The sequence below is a fragment of the Barbatula barbatula genome (genome assembly GCF_947034865.1).
Source record: "Barbatula barbatula genome assembly, chromosome: 17".
NCBI classification, from domain to species: domain Eukaryota; kingdom Metazoa; phylum Chordata; class Actinopteri; order Cypriniformes; family Nemacheilidae; genus Barbatula; species Barbatula barbatula.
Genome location: NC_136780.1, coordinates 17,544,106 through 17,565,040, shown reverse-complemented (window position 1 = coordinate 17,565,040; position 20,935 = coordinate 17,544,106). Strand labels below are relative to the sequence as shown.

Sequence of the window (20,935 nt, the reverse complement as noted above, 5' to 3'; positions counted from 1 at the left end):
TTCCAAACTCTAGAAATGAATTGAGGACCCCGATCCGAGACGATGTCTTCTGGGATCCCGAAGTACCGGAAGACGTGGTTGAATGGAACTGGAATAAGAGGATGAAGATCCAATCTGAAAAATAAATAAACAAACAAATAGACTTGTTGCAGGGCATATCTTTAGGCATATAAACTTTAAATCTTCATTCTTTTAAAATATTGCCATGTTCACTACATTCTGATTAGTCTGTATTTATTGATGAAAGATAGTTTAATAATTAGTAAAAATCTGAATTTACAAAGCCAAAGGACAGACTTTGTTTTGGCTTTTAAAAAGCCTTTGGGGTGTATATAGCAGCTGCTGAGAAAGGAGAGAAAAGGTGGAAACAAGCCTAAATCCAAGTGTGATAGGCCTCTACTAATAAAAATCTTTCATTAATGATTACAGACTTATCAGAATGTAATAAACATGGCAAATCTAAGGAAAACCAACAAACAAATAGGCCTAATACTTTTCTGATAGTTTGTGAAAACCTGTACTTACAAAGCCAAAGGACGGACTGTGTATATAAATACATATACTGAAACTAAATAATTAAAATGACGAAAATTAAATGAATTAATATAACTGATAACAAATATATTTTGATATTCAAAAGGTTGCTGGTGGGCTGATGGAGATCAAAAAAATTGTTGCAAAAATTACTTAAACACTGATTTCATGTTCCTGGGATGGCTTCTGTATCAGAAAACTGCTTTTCATTTGCAAAACTCATGTTCCAGTCAGATTTGTGGTTTCTGAAAGGGACAAATAAACAGAACTGTGGCAAAAATGATGTAAACACTTATGACACAGAAAACTGCTCATGATTTCAGTGTTAAAGTCACATTTGCAACAGTTCGTAGTATGTCAGAAAACACAAAATGATCATGATTTGGCAAAGTGTTTTGATAGTATTTCGGTTCCCCAAAGGTCAAATTCTTTATCATAGTAAAATCTACTGAAAATAAAACATTCATTAAAAATATAGCAAAATTGGTTTATTCAGGTTAGTGAAGCTTCTCTTCTCTGAAAAGAAGCACGCTTTTCAAAACTGGTCTCTGAGGCGTTAGCATTTAGCCGTGACGCTTTGGCATGAGCCTCTATGGCTGCCGTACTCACACGTGTGCGCAACACGGATGTAATTTGAGTCGTTTTGGATGGATGTGGGGAAACAGCGCAAAAAGAAATAGTGGCTTTGGCCCGGCTTCAATTATAAACACAAGCGATCTCTGTAACCATACAATATAATAATATATATATATATATATATATATATATATTGATGGTTTAACTATTTGCAAAATGAGTCTCTATCAGATGTATTGCAGGACTGTGCGTTTATGTAAAGGGCTGATGATCCACATAGCACGCAAACACTCAGCAACAACAGCGCAGTTCTCAGAGAAGAAACTGGTGTGTCTCGCAACTCCTACTGCACATGTCTTATTTTTGTGTTTCTGACTCCCTTGTGTCTTCCCGCAGAGCCGGTATTTTGTGGACAATCGAAGGGTGAGGGTTGTGGCAGGTTCAGGGGGTAATGGAGCTTCCACTTTCCACAGTGAGCCCAGGAAAGAATGGGGTGGCCCCGATGGCGGTAATGGAGGTTCTGGAGGAGACATTATCATTAAAGGTATCCAAGTAAAGAGTGCGAGTCTAGCTGATGTTTCAAGATATATTTTCTATGGGTTCTATTTTCTATATGAAATAATGCTTTGGTTTTTGAAAGTTGTTGGATTTTCCCCCCACAATTGCTGAAAAACAATTTTTGAAACCATCACTCACTTTTCCAAACCCAGACCACAAAACCAAACCTTTAAACTACATTACCAAAACCTAATTTTTACCTGACAAAATTAAGCAATCTCCTCAAAACCATGTATCTGTGCCTAAAATCAAACACTTATTTCAGATGACTTACATAGCTGGTCAACATAAAAATAACACACTACATGAAATAATGGAAAACACAGCATCCAGGATGTAGTTACAGAATAACAACAGAAGCTTTTCCAATAGCCTAAATGTTTATTGTAGATGAAAAAACACACTACCCATCTAGTAATCACTATGAGTATGCAATATATTAACTCAAATAACTAAAGGTTTTGAAATTGTACATTTACAATTTGTAGCACTTTCATCCTGTAGGCCTACAACTGCAAAAGAACAAACATGAACTGTAAATGAAAAACAGGTTATTTTACTCAAAAGTGTTGTATAACTGCAAAATCAAAGTTAATCATTAAGTTAATCATGACTGATTTATTCTGTCCCAGTTTCATGTTTTCATGCTGGGCCTGAAAAAATGAGTTATTGCCCATCACAAGATGCTGCCCTGCCAGACAACAGAGGAAAAACCCTCTGGTGTGCCTGATTCACCCTAGACAAATCTCTACACGTGTCACTACAGGCAAATTTCATTGCCTGCATGGTCTTCCTCTTCTTTCTTATCCATCACCTCTTCATTATATTAATTCTTATCCACCACCTTTTTTACATACGTTTCCATCCATTCCAGCCTTATTTCCATCCATTGTTGGTGTTCACATACAACACACACCTACACAACCTGTCCACTATGAATTGGTTTATATTGTGTGAAAAAACATCATTAGATTAAAGCCTCATTAGAAACGAGTGTGAATATTTTTATTCTTTGGCGTTGTGTAAACAGAGGAACAACACAGAACACAGTTGTCAAAGTTATCACTGTCTGATCTCTCATTCACTCACATTGTTTAAGGTGCCAAATGAGTAATTGATTAAAAAAATATCTTTAGGCCAACTGGGCATTTGAGTCCGAATGGACTTTAGTGAGTTAGCAATTCCGAAAACCATAACAAAAAGGAAAAGAACATGTATGTTTATATATTTTCAAGTAAGCCCTGATTTAAATTAACATTTTCTGCAGTGGACCCACGTGTGAAATCCCTTGCCTCAGTATCAGCAGTGTATTATGGAAAAAACGGAGAAGCAGGGCGCAGTAAGGACCGCTGTGGACGCTGTGGCATTTCCACCCACATTTTTGTGAGTTTCACCTATCATTTACACCATATCTCAACAGCTTGAAACCAATTTAATTACCAAGCTGAACTTATTTTCAAAAACTCATAAATTTACCAAGGAGAGCCAGGGTAGATGTCAATAACTGAAGTCAGTTCTTAACAAAATAGCTATTGTATGCATTAAGCAGATTCCAATGACGTCGCCATGTGGTGATGATGACAATTTTCAAGGTCTTCCCTTTTGTGGTCCATGGTAGCAAAATAAAAAATATTTGGGCGAACTATTCTTTTACGGCTGTATTAGTGTTGTTTCTTATGAATTTTAACAGGTTCCCTTGGGTACCATTATAAAGGAAGAGGGTAAGACTGTAGCAGACCTCTTATGTCATGGCCAGATGTATACTGCTGCATATGGAGGAGCGGGAGGAAAGGGGAACCGCTTTTTCTTGTCGAATGAAAACAGAGCTCCTATTACTGCCACGCATGGAGACAGGGGACAGGAACGAGTCTTTCAACTGGAGCTGCGGACCATGGCCCATGCTGGACTGGTATGAGCAAATGCTTGCATTTGATATAAAATCAGTTTTATTTTGGCTGGATCATATATTAGTAAATCGTGAAAAAAAATGTCATGCCTTGAATATCAACTGAATATTCAACTCAATCTCAAAAAAATTTCTAACTATTTAATGAGACTGCTAATTCATTTATTCACACATTTTAGTATGCCTTTACGCTTGTGAAGGTTAGATTTGTAGAGGGGCTTTGGTATTGGTTTTCTTTGATAATTGTACATGTTTGTATGATTCACATCAAGAATTAGCAATCCTGTAAAATAGTTACAAATTCCTGCGGGATCAGGTTGGAATATTATACATGCGGTGGGCTCTTTTGTTGTATTTTACAGAAACCCCAAAATCTGATGTGCAATCTCGTAGTAAATAACTGTTTCTCTGAGCAGGTTGGTTTTCCAAATGCAGGCAAGTCCTCTCTGTTATGTGCCATATCTAATGCCCGGCCAGCTGTGGCAGCTTACCCCTTCACCACACTAAAACCTCATGTGGGCATTGTTAAATACAGAGACCACGAGCAGGTGGCAGGTGTGTGTTTCTTAAGTATAAAAGAGCCACAATTTATCTGCCAATGATGCCATTCAAATCTTGTTCTTATTGAATTGCAGTAGCTGACATTCCTGGGCTGACTCCAGACGCTCATTTGAATAGTGGCCTTGGCATTTCTTTCCTACGCCACATTGAGCGCTGTCGTATTTTGTTGTACATACTGGACATGTCTTCTGTTGAACCCTGGAAGCAGCTGGAGCAGCTGTGTTTTGAACTGGACCAATATAAAATGCATCTGTCACACAGACCTAGTGCTATCGTGGCCAACAAAATGGACTTGCCAGACGCCTGGAACAACCTTAGGGCTTTGAGGAATCATGTCCATCAGAGGGTCATTCCCGTTTCTGCACTGACAGGAGAGAACATAGAGCAGCTCATCTTACACTTGCGAGAGCTGTACGATGGCTACCCACTAGACAGTGATTAGTTGAGATTCATAACTTCATAAAAATTATTGTTTTTAAAATAGCAAGTTTCATGTTTCCTTTTATGAATTTCCTTTTAAGCTGCTTTGAATGATTGTCAATTAAAAAAATATGCCATTTTCCATTGCTCAAAGTTGAATCAATAGCACAAAAGTTTATTTTATGATGATGCTGTAACAAAGTCTTCTGTACGGCCAAATATCAGTGTACAGCAAAACCTTGAACTGATAATACGATCTGAATAGTATTCACAAGGCTACATAATAAGTGTAAAGCAAATCCCTGAGAACTTCTCTATAAATGCTTTGTACTGTTATACAAAATGGTATTGAAAAAAATAAAAGTATATAGTCTACAAAATCATATATGAGCTCCAGTGTACGAAGTCTTCTCACAGTAAAATGAATAGTCATAATACTTTTCAGGAAAATACGAGTATCATGATAATAAATGAAAAGTAAATAATAAAAGATATGTTGTAAAGGCAAAATGTAACACTTTGGGTGATCACTGAAACAATAAAACAATTGCAAAGGAGGACATGACGGTTCCCCCATTGTGGAGTGGATCAGTGTCAGATCTCCCCTTGCATTTAAATATAGGCAAAAGAGAACAACAGAGATGCTACGCTATAAATAAAAACATTTGAAACCTTTTATTCCCTTTAATATAAAGACTTCCTGAAAATTCTGAAGATTTGTGACCTACCATTTGTTTATATTTTTTATAGAATAGCATAATTCTTTAAACAAGAAAATGTTACATACATCAGAAAAACAGTAAAGCTGTTTAGAATGCAAAGTTTTCTCCCTAAGCTTGAAAAAGCTTGACTTTAACGTTACAACCAGTCTTTTTTGGCGTTTTATCTGAAATTTCAGGATCCTCATCTATCTCACTGTCTTCATCATCCCAGTCTTTTTTAAGGGGGGTGAGCTCTGGAGCAATAACATCTCCATCCTGGAACAAAAAGATATTTAAGTTATTTTCATTTAGCACACTTAGTTTTTTTTTCCCTGTGGTACCTTACACCTGTCAAGTTCCTGCATCTCTGTCAAGATGTCTTTTTTACAGCAGCTCGACTAAATTAAAACCCATTACACATTCATTTCTGTAAGATTTTGAGATGAATAAGGATGGACATCACAGCATTTATTTGCCTGTCTTACCTGTGGTTTGGTGAAGTTTTTGTCCATGCACCACTGGACGAAACACTTGCTGGCAGCTTTAAGGCTTTTGTCATCAGTCTTTTTACAGTAAACCCTGATCAGCTGTTCTGCAAACTGCTCAGGCAGGAGTTTGGACACCTGCCATAGATGTGAGCATTAAGATCAAATGAAACTTGGTCAGGGTTAATAAAGGTAATGCTAAAACAGAATGTACCTGTTTTTTCCGAATTTTGATGGCTTTGGTAGGATCGTTCTTGCAGTAGAAGTGGACGTTGTTGATGGGGTTTTTCTCCTTCATTCCATAATCCATGTGAATGACCTTATGAATAAATAAGGGTTATTGACAATTAATTAATTGTGTCAATTAAGACTGCATGAAATTGACAATGATTAAATGAAAAACTTGAAAAGCTAGTAAAAATTTATTAAAAATGAATGGGAACCAGTTACAGGTCTAAAGACATACATTTCCCCATATAAATCCACATAAATCTTGATCAATTTTATCAACATTTCCTATGGCAACTATCCATGATTGAATGATCAAAGCAAAAAAATAATCCACGTACGCTGACCACAAAGTCCTCAGCCATCAGGTTTTCATCTATGCCACTGGGTTTGGAACCAGCTACCTCTTTTGCCCAGTCAAGCAGTTTTTCCTGCAAGAGGGTGCAGAAGTTGATTCTTTACACAGCACTTAAATATAGTTGAATGTTATAATTAAGAAAAAAGATCAAAACTTTACAACATTGCATTTTACAATGCAGATTTAATAAAGTCGGGTATGGTATATTCCTGCCTTTAACTGCCTAAAAGTATATGTTTTCTAGAATATTTTAGTATTTTTAACACCTCAATTTATCAGAACTAAATTCTATGCACAATAAATATCCTTGCAAGGTTATTCTAAGCTTTTATCAGCAGCAATCTATAGTACACCAAAAGCAGAAACTAACAATGCAAAACTGCTTAAATCTGGTTAAAAACTGTGTTCATTTTGACAGATTTCTCACCTGTGACACATCCATATGTGTCTCTGGGGTGGTCTGACCCACACACTTATACAAACGTCTACATACAATGTTTTGTAAGATTCCTCGGGCATCAGACAGCTCCGGTGTGGATGAGTACAAAATCTGCTCAAAGATATGATCTAAAAACACAAGAACCCTAAAGTTATAAATCGGCAGACATTTGAGTCTGCAACAAACGCTCAACTAAAATCAATATGGAACGCAATTACAATGTTTTATGCATGCTTTTCTTGATATTGTTCATTTTTATTTCCTTTGATGATTAAATTACTGTGGCTTCATATAATGCTAATATTACAAATAAAACATCAATAAATACAATTACATTTGAGATTGAAAGACCTCACACAGCAGTCTGAATTAGCCTCCAAGCCAAAAATAAATCCCACACTTTGGAGAAAAACTACAAATAGGATATTGTGTCCAGCAGTTAAGACAACCACACAGTAGTAGGCAGACCAACAAATTAAAGGAGCACATCTTCTGGATTTCATGACAACTGGAACCCAAACAATTACATTACAAAACGGATATCAGGCTTATAATAAAATAGCAATTTATTGAGTAAAATTTTGCTTATTGCCTATAAAGCCCTACATGGTTTAGCTCCTCATTACTTGAGTGAACTTCTCTTGTAATACAGTCCTTCACGTGCACTACGCTCTCAGGCGTCCGGTCAGTGGATAATACCTAGAATTTCAAAATCAAGTGCAGATGGCAGATCCTTTTCCTATCTAGCACCTAAACTTTGTAACAGTCTTCCTGAAAACAATTATTAACGCACAAGTAAGATATACATGCCCTGGTCCTGATCCCACTGTATATGTTGATCGCGGTGTAAGCTTTGTCATTCAGAAACAGCTTTTGACCGCAAATTGATTCGCCGTATCCGAGAGACGGTTCATTTTCGGAGGACGGAATCGATCTGGCAAAAAGGATGGTGAAATACGGGTGGGGTGATCCGAATTGGGATTATACATACATGATTAAAGATATATGGAAAGATTATAAAAAGGTTTGGGATGAAGGTCCTGAGAAAAAAAATTCTTGCTTATGTGTAGCAAAGCAGGGTGCATCTTAAATGCCACCGTCATACAGCACTTTTTGCCAACCCGAAACTTTGCCGTCAGCCCCTGTGCATCAGAAAAATGGTCCCCAGAACATTCAACCCAGTGCACAGCGCAACGCAATTGAAAATGTGAAACCTGTTTAAAAGACAGGAAAAAAGTCAGAAGACGAAATTGTTGCGTGTGACGCACCTAAGAATTCAATGGTTTTGATCAGAGCTGGCAATACCGTAAATATAAGACCGCAAAAAATGTCTGATATGGAATTAATTTGTAAGAGTCAGCCATCCCCACAAGAAGTAGGGATTTATGTGACTGTTTTAAAGACGCATACAAAATATGCACATTTTGCAGGGAGCGATTTCAGGGCCGTTTTATTGAGAATGCTCGAGGGAGATGTAACTGAGCAAATGTTAGTACAAAAGTGCCCCACGTTATCATCCGACAACGATAAGATTACCGGCAGTGGTACGTCTCAAAACCCGCATGAATTCTTTTGGGAGAAGGTTGCTAATGTTGACACATTTTTCACAGAGTTGAGAGTTTTTCTTGATGAACGTCTAGGTAGCAGACCAGATTTATCGTTTGCTGCCAGCACTAAGCAAAGACGAAAGAATCTGTGTCTGAATTCTTTGTGCGTTTTCAGAGAGCGTGGACCGACGGTTCTAAACTTCCCTTAACCAATGAGTTAAAGCCTCTGGTCATGAACACAATGTTGAATAACATGAATGCGAAGCAAGCGCAATTAATCAGAATCACCACATCGAATTTGCACGAGATGTCCGTAGAGACTCTAGGAAAACGAATAAGGGAACTTGACGCATCAGGTGGTTTCACTGTTAAAATTGAAAATGCCATGTTCACATTTAACCGCAATCAAACTTCTTATCCCCAGACGAGCACACAATAAAGGGGGAAGTCAGATATGGTATGTTATCACTGTGGAAGGAGGGGCCATTTCAAACGTCACTGCAGGCAGTTGCAGAGGCACATGATGCCACAGCTGACCTCGGGTGATATTCGGCCCCATCACGTCTTGCAGAGTATGACTCTGCTGATAGGAGACGCTCACCACAGCGGAGTAACGAGAACTCGGGTGCAACCTTTCAAACCCAATGGCGCCCCAACCAAGCATAGGGGTGCCCACAGAGTGATGTCAGTTCCGAGTTATGTATTTCAAATAATGGAGAGGATTTGCCTTTACTCTTATGGTGAATGGGCAGCTTCTAACATTCCTGCTTGATAAAGGTGCTGATGTTTCATCGATGACAGTTTAAGAATATGAGGGTCCTTTAACTAACCAGATAATTCACTCTGTGGGAATTACAGGAACTGACATTGCATCATTCAAGGATGACACTGGTTTAATTGATATGGAACCTTATAAAGCAAAGCTTAAAACAAATAAGCCTGTGTACATTAAACAATACCCTTTGTCAAAGGATAAAGAGGAAGGTATTAGGCCTTTGATTGAAAATTTTGTCCAGCAGGGTGTCCTTGAACCAACACATCCACTATACAACACACTAATTAACCCTGTAGTGAAAGCCGATGAGAAAACTTGCCCGATTAACTCAGGATTTGTGTGCTATTAATCAGTTAATAATACCACTCGCACTGATTGTGCCTTATGTTCCGACTGTTATGAAATCTGTGCCTTACACAAGTATTTTACTGTCATTGATTTGTGTGCAGCTTTTTTCTCTGTGCCTGTTCATCCTGAGACTCAGCCATTGTTAGCTTTAACATATAGAGGGCAACAATATTCGTGGAAGCGCCTTTTACAAGGCGATGCGGACTCGCCCGCTGTCTTTTCGGCAGCAGTGCGCAAAACATTGGCCATAATGACTGATTTGCCATCAACAGTGTGAGCTTCAGTTTGCAGATGACATTCTGGTGTCGGGGGAGACGGAGGAGGACTGTGAAAAAGCATCTGTGATTGTTTGCAATGTGCTTGCGGATGCAGGTTTCAAGGATGCAGGGCCTCAGAGCAATATCCACAGACAGGATCCAACTGATAAGAAACATGAATTACCCACGAACAGTACAACGTTTTCTGGGACTAGTGAACTATTGCAGAGCGTGCATACCTGACTGCGCGTTTCATGATTGGGACCTGAGAGGTCTGATTGATCACAAAACTCCGCCCAACACACGTCTGGACTGGACTGCCGAGGCAGATGAACATTTTGATGCATTAAAAGCAGCCATCGTTAAAGCACCAGCATTGGGCCTACCAGATTATTCGAAGCCTTTTAACTTGCATGCTAGGGAGGCAGAGAGTGAGGCCGTTGGAGTCCTGTTGCAACTGCATGGTTCCACATATAGGCAATTTTAGAAGGTGCAATTTTACACAACATGCAGACACACCACATGAAAACGCAAAGACGATCAGGGTACGAGGCTATTTTGCTGGCTACGAAAAATCTTAATATACAAACGACAGCAAGCATTAATCCCGCTTTGCTGGGATTTTTGGGTATGATGGACATGGCAGATTTGACTGTTGATCATTATTGCATCTTTGAACTGACAACCTCTTGTTCTTCTAGGGTCGATCTGTTGGATACGCCCCTAGATGGGGGACCAAACATCTATGTTGATGGGTCTTTTTCAAAGCCCTGTGATGGTGTCTACCTTTGTGGCTATGCTGTGGTTTCAGACTCAGGCGAAGTAATTGAAGCTTTTGCTCTAGACTACAATTCGGCTCAAGCAGCAGAATTGGCAGCATTAATAACGGCCTGTGAGCTGATGACAGAAGCGAGCAACAACAGACTCAAAGTACGCGTGGAGTGTTCTTCACCATTATGCTAAAATGTGGGAAGCAAGAAGTTTCAAAACAGCTGATGGTAGCCCATAGCACATGATAGGACAGCTAACTGAAGCAGTTCAGCTATCGCTCGAAATGGCCATAGTGAAGGTCAAAAGTCATGCTTCAGGGGAGGATGAACAAACGTTAAGAAATCGCAGGACTGATGAAGCTGCAAAGGCAGCAACCAAAAGTCAGATTAAATCGGCGTTTCACCAAAAAGACAAAACACAGATAGCGATGACCTTGCATGTAACGAATATACCTGATATTGACATGAAAATCATACAAAGTAAGCAGACACAGGCAGATTTGGAGCATTGGAGCAAAAGTGGTTGTGCTCCAGATAAAGGAGGGATTATAAGGGACGAAAAGGGTACAATCGCTATACCAAAGTTATGATTAATTATTCTACTAAAGCACTATCATGGCTTGTCTCACACCAGCTGTGCAAAAGTGGTTCAGGCAATTAATTAATTAAAAATACCTAGATATGGCATAATTTCGACTATCGAAATGGATAATGGGACGCCGTTCACGTCAAAGGTGACACAGCTGCTAGCAAAAGCATCTATTGATTGGCATTTTAAAATTCCATATCATCCGCAGAGCTCAGCAGTCGTAGAATGCTGCAACAGAACGCTAAAAACTTGCCTAACAAAAGCCGCACTCGAGATGGGGAGAAAATGGGTAGATTTGTTGCCCGCCGTGTTGACCGAAATACGGATAACTCCATCTTCCACTACTAAGTTTTCACCTTTCGAGGTGCTAATGGGTAGGCCTTTCCCGACCCCATGGGTCAAAGGCCGGGCCGGCATTGCTTCCTTAGGTGACATGCAGGTGATACAGCAGGACTACGTAACTTCCCTAATCGAAAAGCTAAATATTATATGTTCTGATGTTTCTCTTTGTCTCCCTCTGCCATCAGAAAACCCTACTCATAGTTTTGTTCCAGGACAAAGAGTGTTTGTGAAGAGTCTAAAGCCTACCAAGGTTGGAGAACCAAAGTACCACGGACCAGCGACTGTGATTGCCATAACCAGGACAGGAGTTCTGACAGACTAGCAGCCGCAGTGGATACACGCTTCTAGGTTAAAGTCGTGTTATTCAGGAGAGCAGGCATGCTCCAATTTAAAATAGAATCTCAAAAGGGGATTCACCTTTCTGCATCTAAGCGTGGGTGAAGCACTGACTACGCTAAGGAAAGAACTACCTTTCGTGAGGTGGGGGCCACCCAAAGCAAGAAGATATATGACCCTCTAAAGTTCATGGTAAAGACAGGGGGACAGGCCAACTTCCTCTGTGAGTGTATAGAAGCAAGAAGCAGTTATGGCCACAGTTTATATTTCTGTAAATATTCTTGTAGTTGGTCAGAGGTAAAATATTACCAAGGCCGAGAAGCACAAATCCCAGAATCCAGATTTAGTATATTGATTGAGAAAAAGGAAAAAGAAACAGAGTAACCCCAGCATATACTGTAATAGGGACGATACCAAACCTGCTCTTTTTGGGAGAGAGGAAAATGGGAGGCATGCGTGGTTAATAAATGTTACCATAACAGACATGCAACCAGAGGAGGAGTGAACCTATTCCCATGGACCAGCCCGTGGGAAACTATAGGATGGTCTGTGGCGGGTTACTTTACAGGCATAGGGAGAGCCATTGCTTTAAACAAGATAAATGGTCTGGCATGGCAAGTGCTATCTTTGGAAAACGATACAGCACAGGCGTTGAACCTGATTAGTACTCAGTTAAGAACAATGAGAGAAGCAGTTGTCCAGAATAGACTCACTCTGGACATATTGACAGCCGAGAAAGGGGGAGTGTGTAAAATGTTAGGAGTCTCTTGTTGTTTCTCAATTCCAGACAACATCACAGACATTGACACACACATGAGGCAATCCATCCCGAGACCTGAAACAGCTAATTCCTCATGGGTTGAATGGCTGCACGGGCTAGCAGGAGGATGGGGTGGCTGGATTTTCAGCACAGTGATGCCATTAATTGTTTGTCTATTAATTTTCATACTGTTTGGGCACTGTATTCTACAGTAAAGGTGTAATGCAATCTTTTTCTCCCTTGACAAGGCAAGGAGCGTATCAGGGGATAGTATCACGCCACATGATAGAAATGAACCGGATTAGGATGGCTAGAGCCACACCTGAGGGTCTCGCTTTTGAGCATAACCCTAAAGTGTGGGGAACCGACTTTGATAGTGATAATGACGAAGACGATGATGATTATGGGCACCCCTGTGAAGAGGTACTTGAGCTTGAATATGCTAATTGCAAGTAAATGATACATTACGAACACATTTGAATATATATTTTGTTTATTACAGGGACACATGTTTGTTTGTAAGACTGTTGGTCTTAAAGTGGCCATTGTGAGAATCCAGAATTCTCTGTGTCCCAGCTGTTCCGACATGCAAGGACAGATATATGTTTAGTTTAAGGGATCTCCATTAGACGGCGTGCTCAGTACACGTTGACCTAACAAATGTCCGATTTATTGTGTTATCTTGTTATTGTGTGAGATGTTCAGAGATAAGTGATATGTTCGTCACGTCCTCATTTATGCATATATATATATATATATACACACACACCGAACCCATCTTTAGTAAACTTTGACTGAGTGAACTACACTTCTGTGTGTGTGTCATTCATGGTCCCCGGATCCGGTTCCTCTGTTTGCTCCGTTGACTAGAGCCTTCAACTCATAAAAGCTGTATACCTAGGCAAAGTAATAATCTTACAGAAATGTTCCCACAGAACTGTGTCCACTACCTGTAAGTTTGGTGTACGCATCCATGTCATCTATAGCTGAAGAGATTGTAAACATCCTGCCAGAGGAACCCTGGATCTGGATATAAGGATCAGCCTTTACAAAGGCCTCTGTGATCCTAACAAAAATTCCCAAGGATCATTTACATGAACCAATAAGCTTTAAAACTGAAAAACAACATTGTTTTGTAAATTGTATTATAAATTATGCTTTCTGGTAAAAGATACTAACATGGTCTCAATGATGTTGCCCACTTTATGCTGATACGCCCGTCGATGGAGGCAGTTCCGGGTGTGAAACATGTCATAGAGATTACCAACTTCCTGAAAAGAGGAATAAGGATTCAATAAAAACATTTCTCCACAACATTTTGTCATATTCTTGCCACTGTTGCTCACTTGGAGACTTACTGGAGTTTATACTCCATAAACATAAACATCCTATATTTGACTTTAATATATATTCTATTTGCATTATATAGTATTATCGCAAATGTTTCATTCTATTTGCATTATATGGTATTATCACAAATGTTTCATTCTATTTGCATTATATGGTATTATTGCACATTTTTCTAGTATATTGTGAAGTTTCCTGCGCTAATAAATGTTGGCTGCTTATTATATTATAATATTATAATAAACCAATGTCAGTAATCAGTAGTTTTTTTAAAAGTGATGGCACTATCATTATTAAGCAAATAATGTTTTATTATTATTAATGTACTATTAATGTACTATTTTGCTACTTTGCACTGTGGTCCTGTGAGGCACGAGATTTCGTTCCACTCATGTAGCGTGTCTTTTGTTGTCTATTATATATTATTATTTTCTTTGAATTATAATGTTGCAACAATTAAAATTGGGGGCTGTCCTTACATCATTGGTTGACAATTCATATAGGTGGTTGATTATAAAGTTACAAGAAACCATCTAATTAACCGTCCAATTAAAATCAATTTACAGTTTGCTTTGCGTCATGCTATCAGCTATAAAATGTCAAGAATAAGAAGTTTTCCGCTTGGCTCGCTGGTGTTCGAAAAAGTAATATTGGTGCGCAAAAAGGAGAACGTGAGGCCTATCTTACAGCTAAAGTTCCAACACTAACTACTTCAGATCACTTTAGGATAAAACATCCGTGACCGAGGAAATTCCCGGAAATACTGTAGCTTATTTAAAGCATAAAGAACACAAAAAATAAAAATATATTATATCTGTAAATAACATATATAAGACACCATCAATAATTTACAATTGTTTTTCAAAAGAGGGAGAAGAATTTACGAGTCAATAACCAGTAGAGTTCAAACAATATTTGTAAATATTCTGGCATACCTGTCAATTCATCAAGTCTCTTGATACATGACGTTTTTTTTGTCCACATTTTATACTGATTGAGGAAATACTGCAGTTGATTGACTTAAAATGCCCTTTTATACTATCATATGGCATGAATAATGTAGAAAAATGCCACACTAGTGTTCTATAGGTTAGCAAGTCCCACAAAATGATGCTGTTTATAAAGAGGAAGCAATCTTGATGAAGTGAAGAATTTAGGATGCATGACAGTTGCAGTCAAAATACAGAACCTTTTAATTGTGCAAATTTAGCAAACAACTTGTAACTACACAATGTTGACAATCCCCTTACCCTATAATAACTGCAAAGATTAGACTACATTAATAACTGAATAAGCATGCAAAGGTAAATTGTATACATTTTTAAGCAAATAAATAGAGATAAAAGCTCAAAATTAACTTTTTTCTTGGTAGCACCATATCTATGGGAAGCACTGGTTCTCCCAACTTCAAGAGAATGTGCAGCCACTCGAAAATTAATAACATCTGTCTGAATAGTTCTATACAAAATAGTAACAATTTTACCATTAAAACATGCATGTGATGTCTACTGTGTTTACATAGTCACAATGTCTTCATGATTTTCTGAAATTTTAAATTTCTTAAATTAGATATGTGAGAGGAAATCAATCACATCACACTGTCAATCCTCATCATAGCATACAGAGAAACAGGTTAAACTCATCAGAAACACATTATGTTATATGCTTATTGAGCAGGTACACGCTCGCTTTTTTTGTTTGCTCGTGAGTGAATTTAATATAACGTAATGCAAATTTGCAATTCCTACACATGTTACAGTCATATGCTATTCAGCAGAGCGGTGCACGCTCCCATTGCGACATGAACGGAATATGTAACGTTACCGCTCATGCGCGAGACGCATTTGAACCTCCAAACGAGTCCGTTTAGCGCAATCAAGAAGTTCCGTGACATAGAAAGACGCCTTGTGTTTGAATGGCCGGTCATAGTGCAACAGTGAAAAAGGGACCCCGCTGAAACTGAGTCGTGCTGCGCCGCGTTCCGCACAGCTTCATACAATAAGTAATGCGGTATATAAAAAATTCAGCTAAACCCATCTTTCATGAGAGTCAGTTGTAATTAAAGGCTTCATTGAGGAGGAGTGACTGTTCAAGGCCTACCTGGAGTCCAACATCCACAGCTAGTGGATTTGTGGTCTGGCCAAGACAAAAATGAAACTCACTCAAGGTTACAGAACTCCAATCACACGTATAGTTCAAAACAAAGCTGATTAACGAATGATGTAGGGAATATCCGAACACTGGTCCACTGTGCATCCAGAGAAACTCCTGTAACACGGTAATCTTAAATCGAGTTGTCTTTTTGTCGGAGGCTTAACTTCACAGCGCTTACTTTTATCAGAGGTCTATAAAATGCACTGTATACATTGGGGGTTGCACAAACTACTCAACATTAATGCTCTGACGCAACATATTAAAGCTTGATGTCGACTAGTCGCGGGTCATGTGATTTTCACATTGTAACTTTAAGAGAGTTGCACTCAGGACTGGTGTCATTTCAACACTCTTCAGCGGGATTCTGTCACATTCCCGGCAATAATATATGTTATCTTGTTCTGCCTCAAGTATCATTCACAATGTCCGGTTTTCGTCCCCAATATTCACGATTTGTTTTGACGCTGCAAAAGCTCACAGGTAATGTTTAATCATAACGTTAAAAAACTTGAAAGAACCAGAATAATATATCGCTGCAAGTAGCAATCTCGGGTTCGAGCGATTTAAGGCATCTAAAGCAGCTTTGCCTTCCACGAGTAGGCTCAGGACTCGCATCCTAAGTCTAGATGCCTTAATGGATGGAATTGTGGCCAGGTGACTGGCTGAGTAGCAATTTGATTAACAATTATACATTCATTATAGACATATATATAAAAAAACATTTAAAACTATATTTCACATTTTTGACAGTAATAAACTTATCTCTTCCATCAAAAACCATAAAATTTTCCATGCTTGTTTAGTGAAATGAGATGTATTGTTGTACTAAATGGCAAGTCAATTGGATTATTGGTTAAGGACTAGCGAGTTTTCAGGGACACTTTTTACGTTAATATAATAAATGTTATGGTCACGCAAATGAAAAAGTTAAACATGTTTTTGATAATTAACGTCTGCCTTGGATTGGTTCCGACCTAGGACTAGTTTGCAAAAGTAGGTTTCGCATAAAATGCTAATTTGCTGAAAAATGTGCATACCGGAAATGAAATTGGAGTTTTGAGCCAGTGCTTACATTGATATAAAACACTTGGGCGTGCGACAAACGGTATAGGGGTTACGAACGCAAACGCGTTCAGCGTCACTGTAGCACCCCCTATGGCCCGAAATGGCTGGCTCAGTGTATCGGAGTAGCGAGCAAGACTACAACCATGAGACTCCTCTCTGTCGGGCTTACGGTTAGTGGTGCCCGATCAGTTTTATGGCAGAATAATAAAATGATAAAACTGACAATTACAATGGGTTTCTAGCACTAAGCGCTTAAACCCAAATCAAAATGTTTCTCATATTTGCTGGCTGCTATAGAGATCCACCTGCTGCTCTTTTACTACATAGCCCCGCTACCACAGAATTTACACAGAAACAAGGGACTTCACTGAGATGGGGATCGAGGAGGAGCACGACTCACCACCGCGCACCGTAACCCCGGAAGCACCAAAACTGTACCTCTCTCTATTGTTTATCACCGGCCGTTGGCCTTCCCTTTTAATAAATTCCCCTCCGTGGCATTGAAAAGCAGAAAGAGTTGTGTGTATTGTTTCTCTACTCATGACACCCACAAAACCAGTTTTATGCAATTATGGTATACACTCACCTAAAGGATTATTAGGAAGACCTGTTCAATTTCTCATTAAGGCAATTATCTAATCAACCAATCACATGGCAGTTGCATCAATGCATTTAGAGGTGTGGTCCTGGTCAAGACAATCTCCTAAACTCCAAACTGAATGTCAGAATGGTAAAGAAAGGTGATTTAAGCAATTTTTAGTGTGGCATGGTTGTTGGTGCCAGACGGGCCGGTCTGAGTATTTCACAATCTGCTCAGTTACTGGGATTTTCACGCACAACCATTTCTAGGGTTTACAAAGAATGGTGTCAAAAGGGAAAAACATCCAGTATACGGCAGTCCTGTGGGCGAAAATGCCTTGTTGATGCTAGAGGTTGATGCGGATGGGCTACAACAGCAGAAGACCCCACCGGGTACCACTCATCTCCACTACAAATAGGAAAGAGAGGCTAGAATAGGGGTGACACAGAATCGTCAAATCACCGAATGGTGATCATGCCATTTATATTACAAATCAATCTGCTATATTCAGAAATGATGCTGTTAAAAACATTTTTGTAGACATTTTAAAATTTATTAGTTATAGATTATCTAATGGTCTGTTAATGGTGGAGGCCTCATGGTTTAGGTAAATTATCACACTGCATAATAAATACTTGTGTGTGTGATGAGAATAATGAGATAATAATGCTGTCTTTATTTCTTAAAATAAATAAAAAAACGAAATCGAGAGGTTTGTAGTAAAGTACCAAAAAAAGCTGCAAGCCGCAAATGAATGTGTACATCATTAACAAAACATTTGTCACTTAATGTTTGCGCATTTAAACATGAATTGACACTTTTAATGCACGTAGTCCGTAACTTAGACTGAACTTTTGCGTTGCATGATTCCAAAAAAATAAGTAAAATTACCCAAAGCAACGCATTTTAGCATGCACAGATTTTCGGAGCTTGTCATTCACTGCACTGAAAGCAAGTGTGGGTGTCAGGAGGATGGAGAAAGAGTGCACAGGAAAAAGGTGAAATTGACTTTTTGACTGATTAAATGGCAAGATGCTTTATTGCATTCCTCTTTAACATGCGGTAAAAAAAGTAACTTTACTGGTAGTTCATTGGTAATAAACGTGGTGTATTCCCATTTGTGAAAAATATTAAATAAAAGTAAAACAATTATTTGGTTTAGTAGTTTTAAAAAATAGTTTTGAGGCGAGATATGGTCTAGTATTCTGTGGCACAGCATTGTTAGGTGATGTTTAAGGAAAATGTCCATTCACTTTACTATGTGACTGTGTTTTGAAAATGAAGTTCCCTTGCATTTCAGGCATTTTACCTAAACACATTTATTTTGCACATTGTGACCTGATTCTTGCTTTTTTTATGAAAGGTATATTCTGTTCTAAACAAATTCTGTAAATGAATGTGTTTTTTTGGTGCATCATTTGGTGCATGTGTTTGGTTGCACTTTGCGCTGTACCCGTAACCACCTGGTGTCATCACCACAGTGTGCGACAGAATCACAGTGTCTGATTCAACTATCAGTCCACTTAAGGCAAGGCGTGACAAGTCTGATTCTACTATGTAAATCCTTAGTCGGGGACACCCCTAATATATAAACATAGATCAGGCATTTGATCATTAATTAATGAATGAATCACAACAGCTGTGTTTGGCATTCTGAATGAAGTGGCCGCTCTGCATTTATAACAAGCGCATGACAGAGAGCACAGAAAAGATCCTGCTGGCCAGGTGTATGAGGAATGCGCACATCAACAAACCCCCCACCCCAATCCTGTCATGAATAGAAATCAATCGAATGGAAACAGCGATCCCAGCGAGGTAAAAAAATACGGAAAAGCCATATCCCTGATATATTAACATATCAAATTAAACCAAATACATCATGAAAGAAATCCTTCTTATACAGTGGGTACGGAAAGTATTCAGACCCGCTGAATGTTTCACTCTGTTATATTTGTAACAATCACCAGCTGGAGTGCCATTGAGAACCACCAGAGGGCACTCCACATCAGACCATCACTCACTCACAAACTACATTTCCCAGAACTCACTTCCCGGACTCATCCTCACTGATTACCTTCATCTGTATCTCATCACCCTGTTAGTCTCACTCTATATATACCATGTTCACTTATTCACACAATGCGAAGTCTTGTTTAGCCAGTCTGACATTTCCGAGCGTTTCCCTGTATTTATTCCTTCCGTGTATTACCTTGGACTTTTGATATCGACTGTGATTCTCTGCTGCCTGCCCCGACCTCTGCTTGTGACCGTTGATGATTTTGGATATTCCCTAACATACCATACGCTGTTGTTGATCTCTGCCTGTTTGACCAATCTCCTAATAAATACTGCATTTGGATCCGTACGTCTCTGACTCCACGTTACAATATTGCAGCCATTTGCTAAAATCATTTAAGTTAAAAAAATCTCATTAATGTACACACAGCACCCCATATTGACATAAAAACACAGAATTGTTGACATTTTTGCAGATTTATTAAAAGAGAAAAACTGAAATAGCACAAGAAAAGACAGGTACATTTATTCCAGCATCAGCTCATCCAAACAATGGCACAACAAAACAGCAAGATTCTTCATCAAACAACGTTTTATATTCCGTTAAAAAACAGAAACTTTGTGAGAGTGTGACAACTGTTGGTGCGATTATTTGAAAATTGAAGAAATACATAAAAACTATCAATTGCCCTTGGTCTGGAGCTCCCTGCGAGATTTCCCCATTGGGGTAAAGATGATCATGAGAAAGGTTAATGAAAATTACATTTCATGCAGTGTGTTATGTTGCCTTGTTTGAAAGCAAGCAGACTGCCAAGTTCTAAGTCCGAAGGAAAATGAATAAAGTTATTGGCTTGTAAAAAGGGATTCGACTCTGACTAGGTCACGTCTCGTTTGCCGTCATTCTGAGTCTCTAACCGCCGTGTATCTACGTCACTAGAAAAAGTCCCCGCCTACGTTTTGCTGGGACTGCCGCGAAAACTGTTGCTTGTTTCGTGATGCGTATGCATCATGTCTAGAACCGGTGTTCTACGTTGTGAAATGAAGTCCATCTTATTTAAACTACCAAAGGAAGAACTTCTATGGAAACAAATGTTTACAATTCATTTATAAAACAACACCGAAGGAGTATAACCCCAGGGTTTTACTGTGTGCGCGTTATTTCACCGAAGATTGCTTTAATAATCTTGCCGCGTTGTTAAACAACTATCCTTGAAAGAGGGGAAAATACCAACTTTATTTAGAACTGTTAACTCCACCGAATCACAACCTGAAAGTGTGACTTA

General features: G+C 38.9%; 2 protein-coding genes across 3 annotated transcripts in view; one reads left to right on the top strand and one right to left on the bottom strand.

Annotated features, from left to right (window-relative positions):
- The first annotated feature begins 1,194 nt into the window (after positions 1-1,194).
- Positions 1,195-4,931, top strand: mtg2 (mitochondrial ribosome-associated GTPase 2). Its single transcript, XM_079477943.1, has 6 exons — positions 1,195-1,437; positions 1,507-1,654; positions 2,936-3,051; positions 3,359-3,577; positions 3,991-4,129; positions 4,210-4,931. The coding sequence occupies exons 1-6, from the start codon at positions 1,327-1,329 to the stop codon at positions 4,575-4,577; spliced, it is 1,101 nt and encodes a 366-aa protein (XP_079334069.1). The 5' UTR covers positions 1,195-1,326; the 3' UTR covers positions 4,578-4,931.
- samhd1 (SAM domain and HD domain 1) overlaps positions 4,614-20,935 on the bottom strand; it is a 52,250-nt gene continuing 35,928 nt past the window's right edge. The window contains exons 10-16 of one of the 2 annotated variants that reach the window (XM_079477941.1): positions 13,670-13,761; positions 13,441-13,556; positions 6,755-6,894; positions 6,311-6,400; positions 5,956-6,060; positions 5,742-5,879; positions 4,614-5,532 (exon numbers count right to left, since the gene is read on the bottom strand). In XM_079477941.1, coding sequence (XP_079334067.1) covers positions 5,386-5,532; positions 5,742-5,879; positions 5,956-6,060; positions 6,311-6,400; positions 6,755-6,894; positions 13,441-13,556; positions 13,670-13,761 — 828 coding nt within the window. In that variant the 3' untranslated portion in view covers positions 4,614-5,385. The remainder of the gene's footprint in view (positions 5,533-5,741; positions 5,880-5,955; positions 6,061-6,310; positions 6,401-6,754; positions 6,895-13,440; positions 13,557-13,669; positions 13,762-20,935) is intronic. The other variant, XM_079477942.1, reaches the window with a different exon arrangement.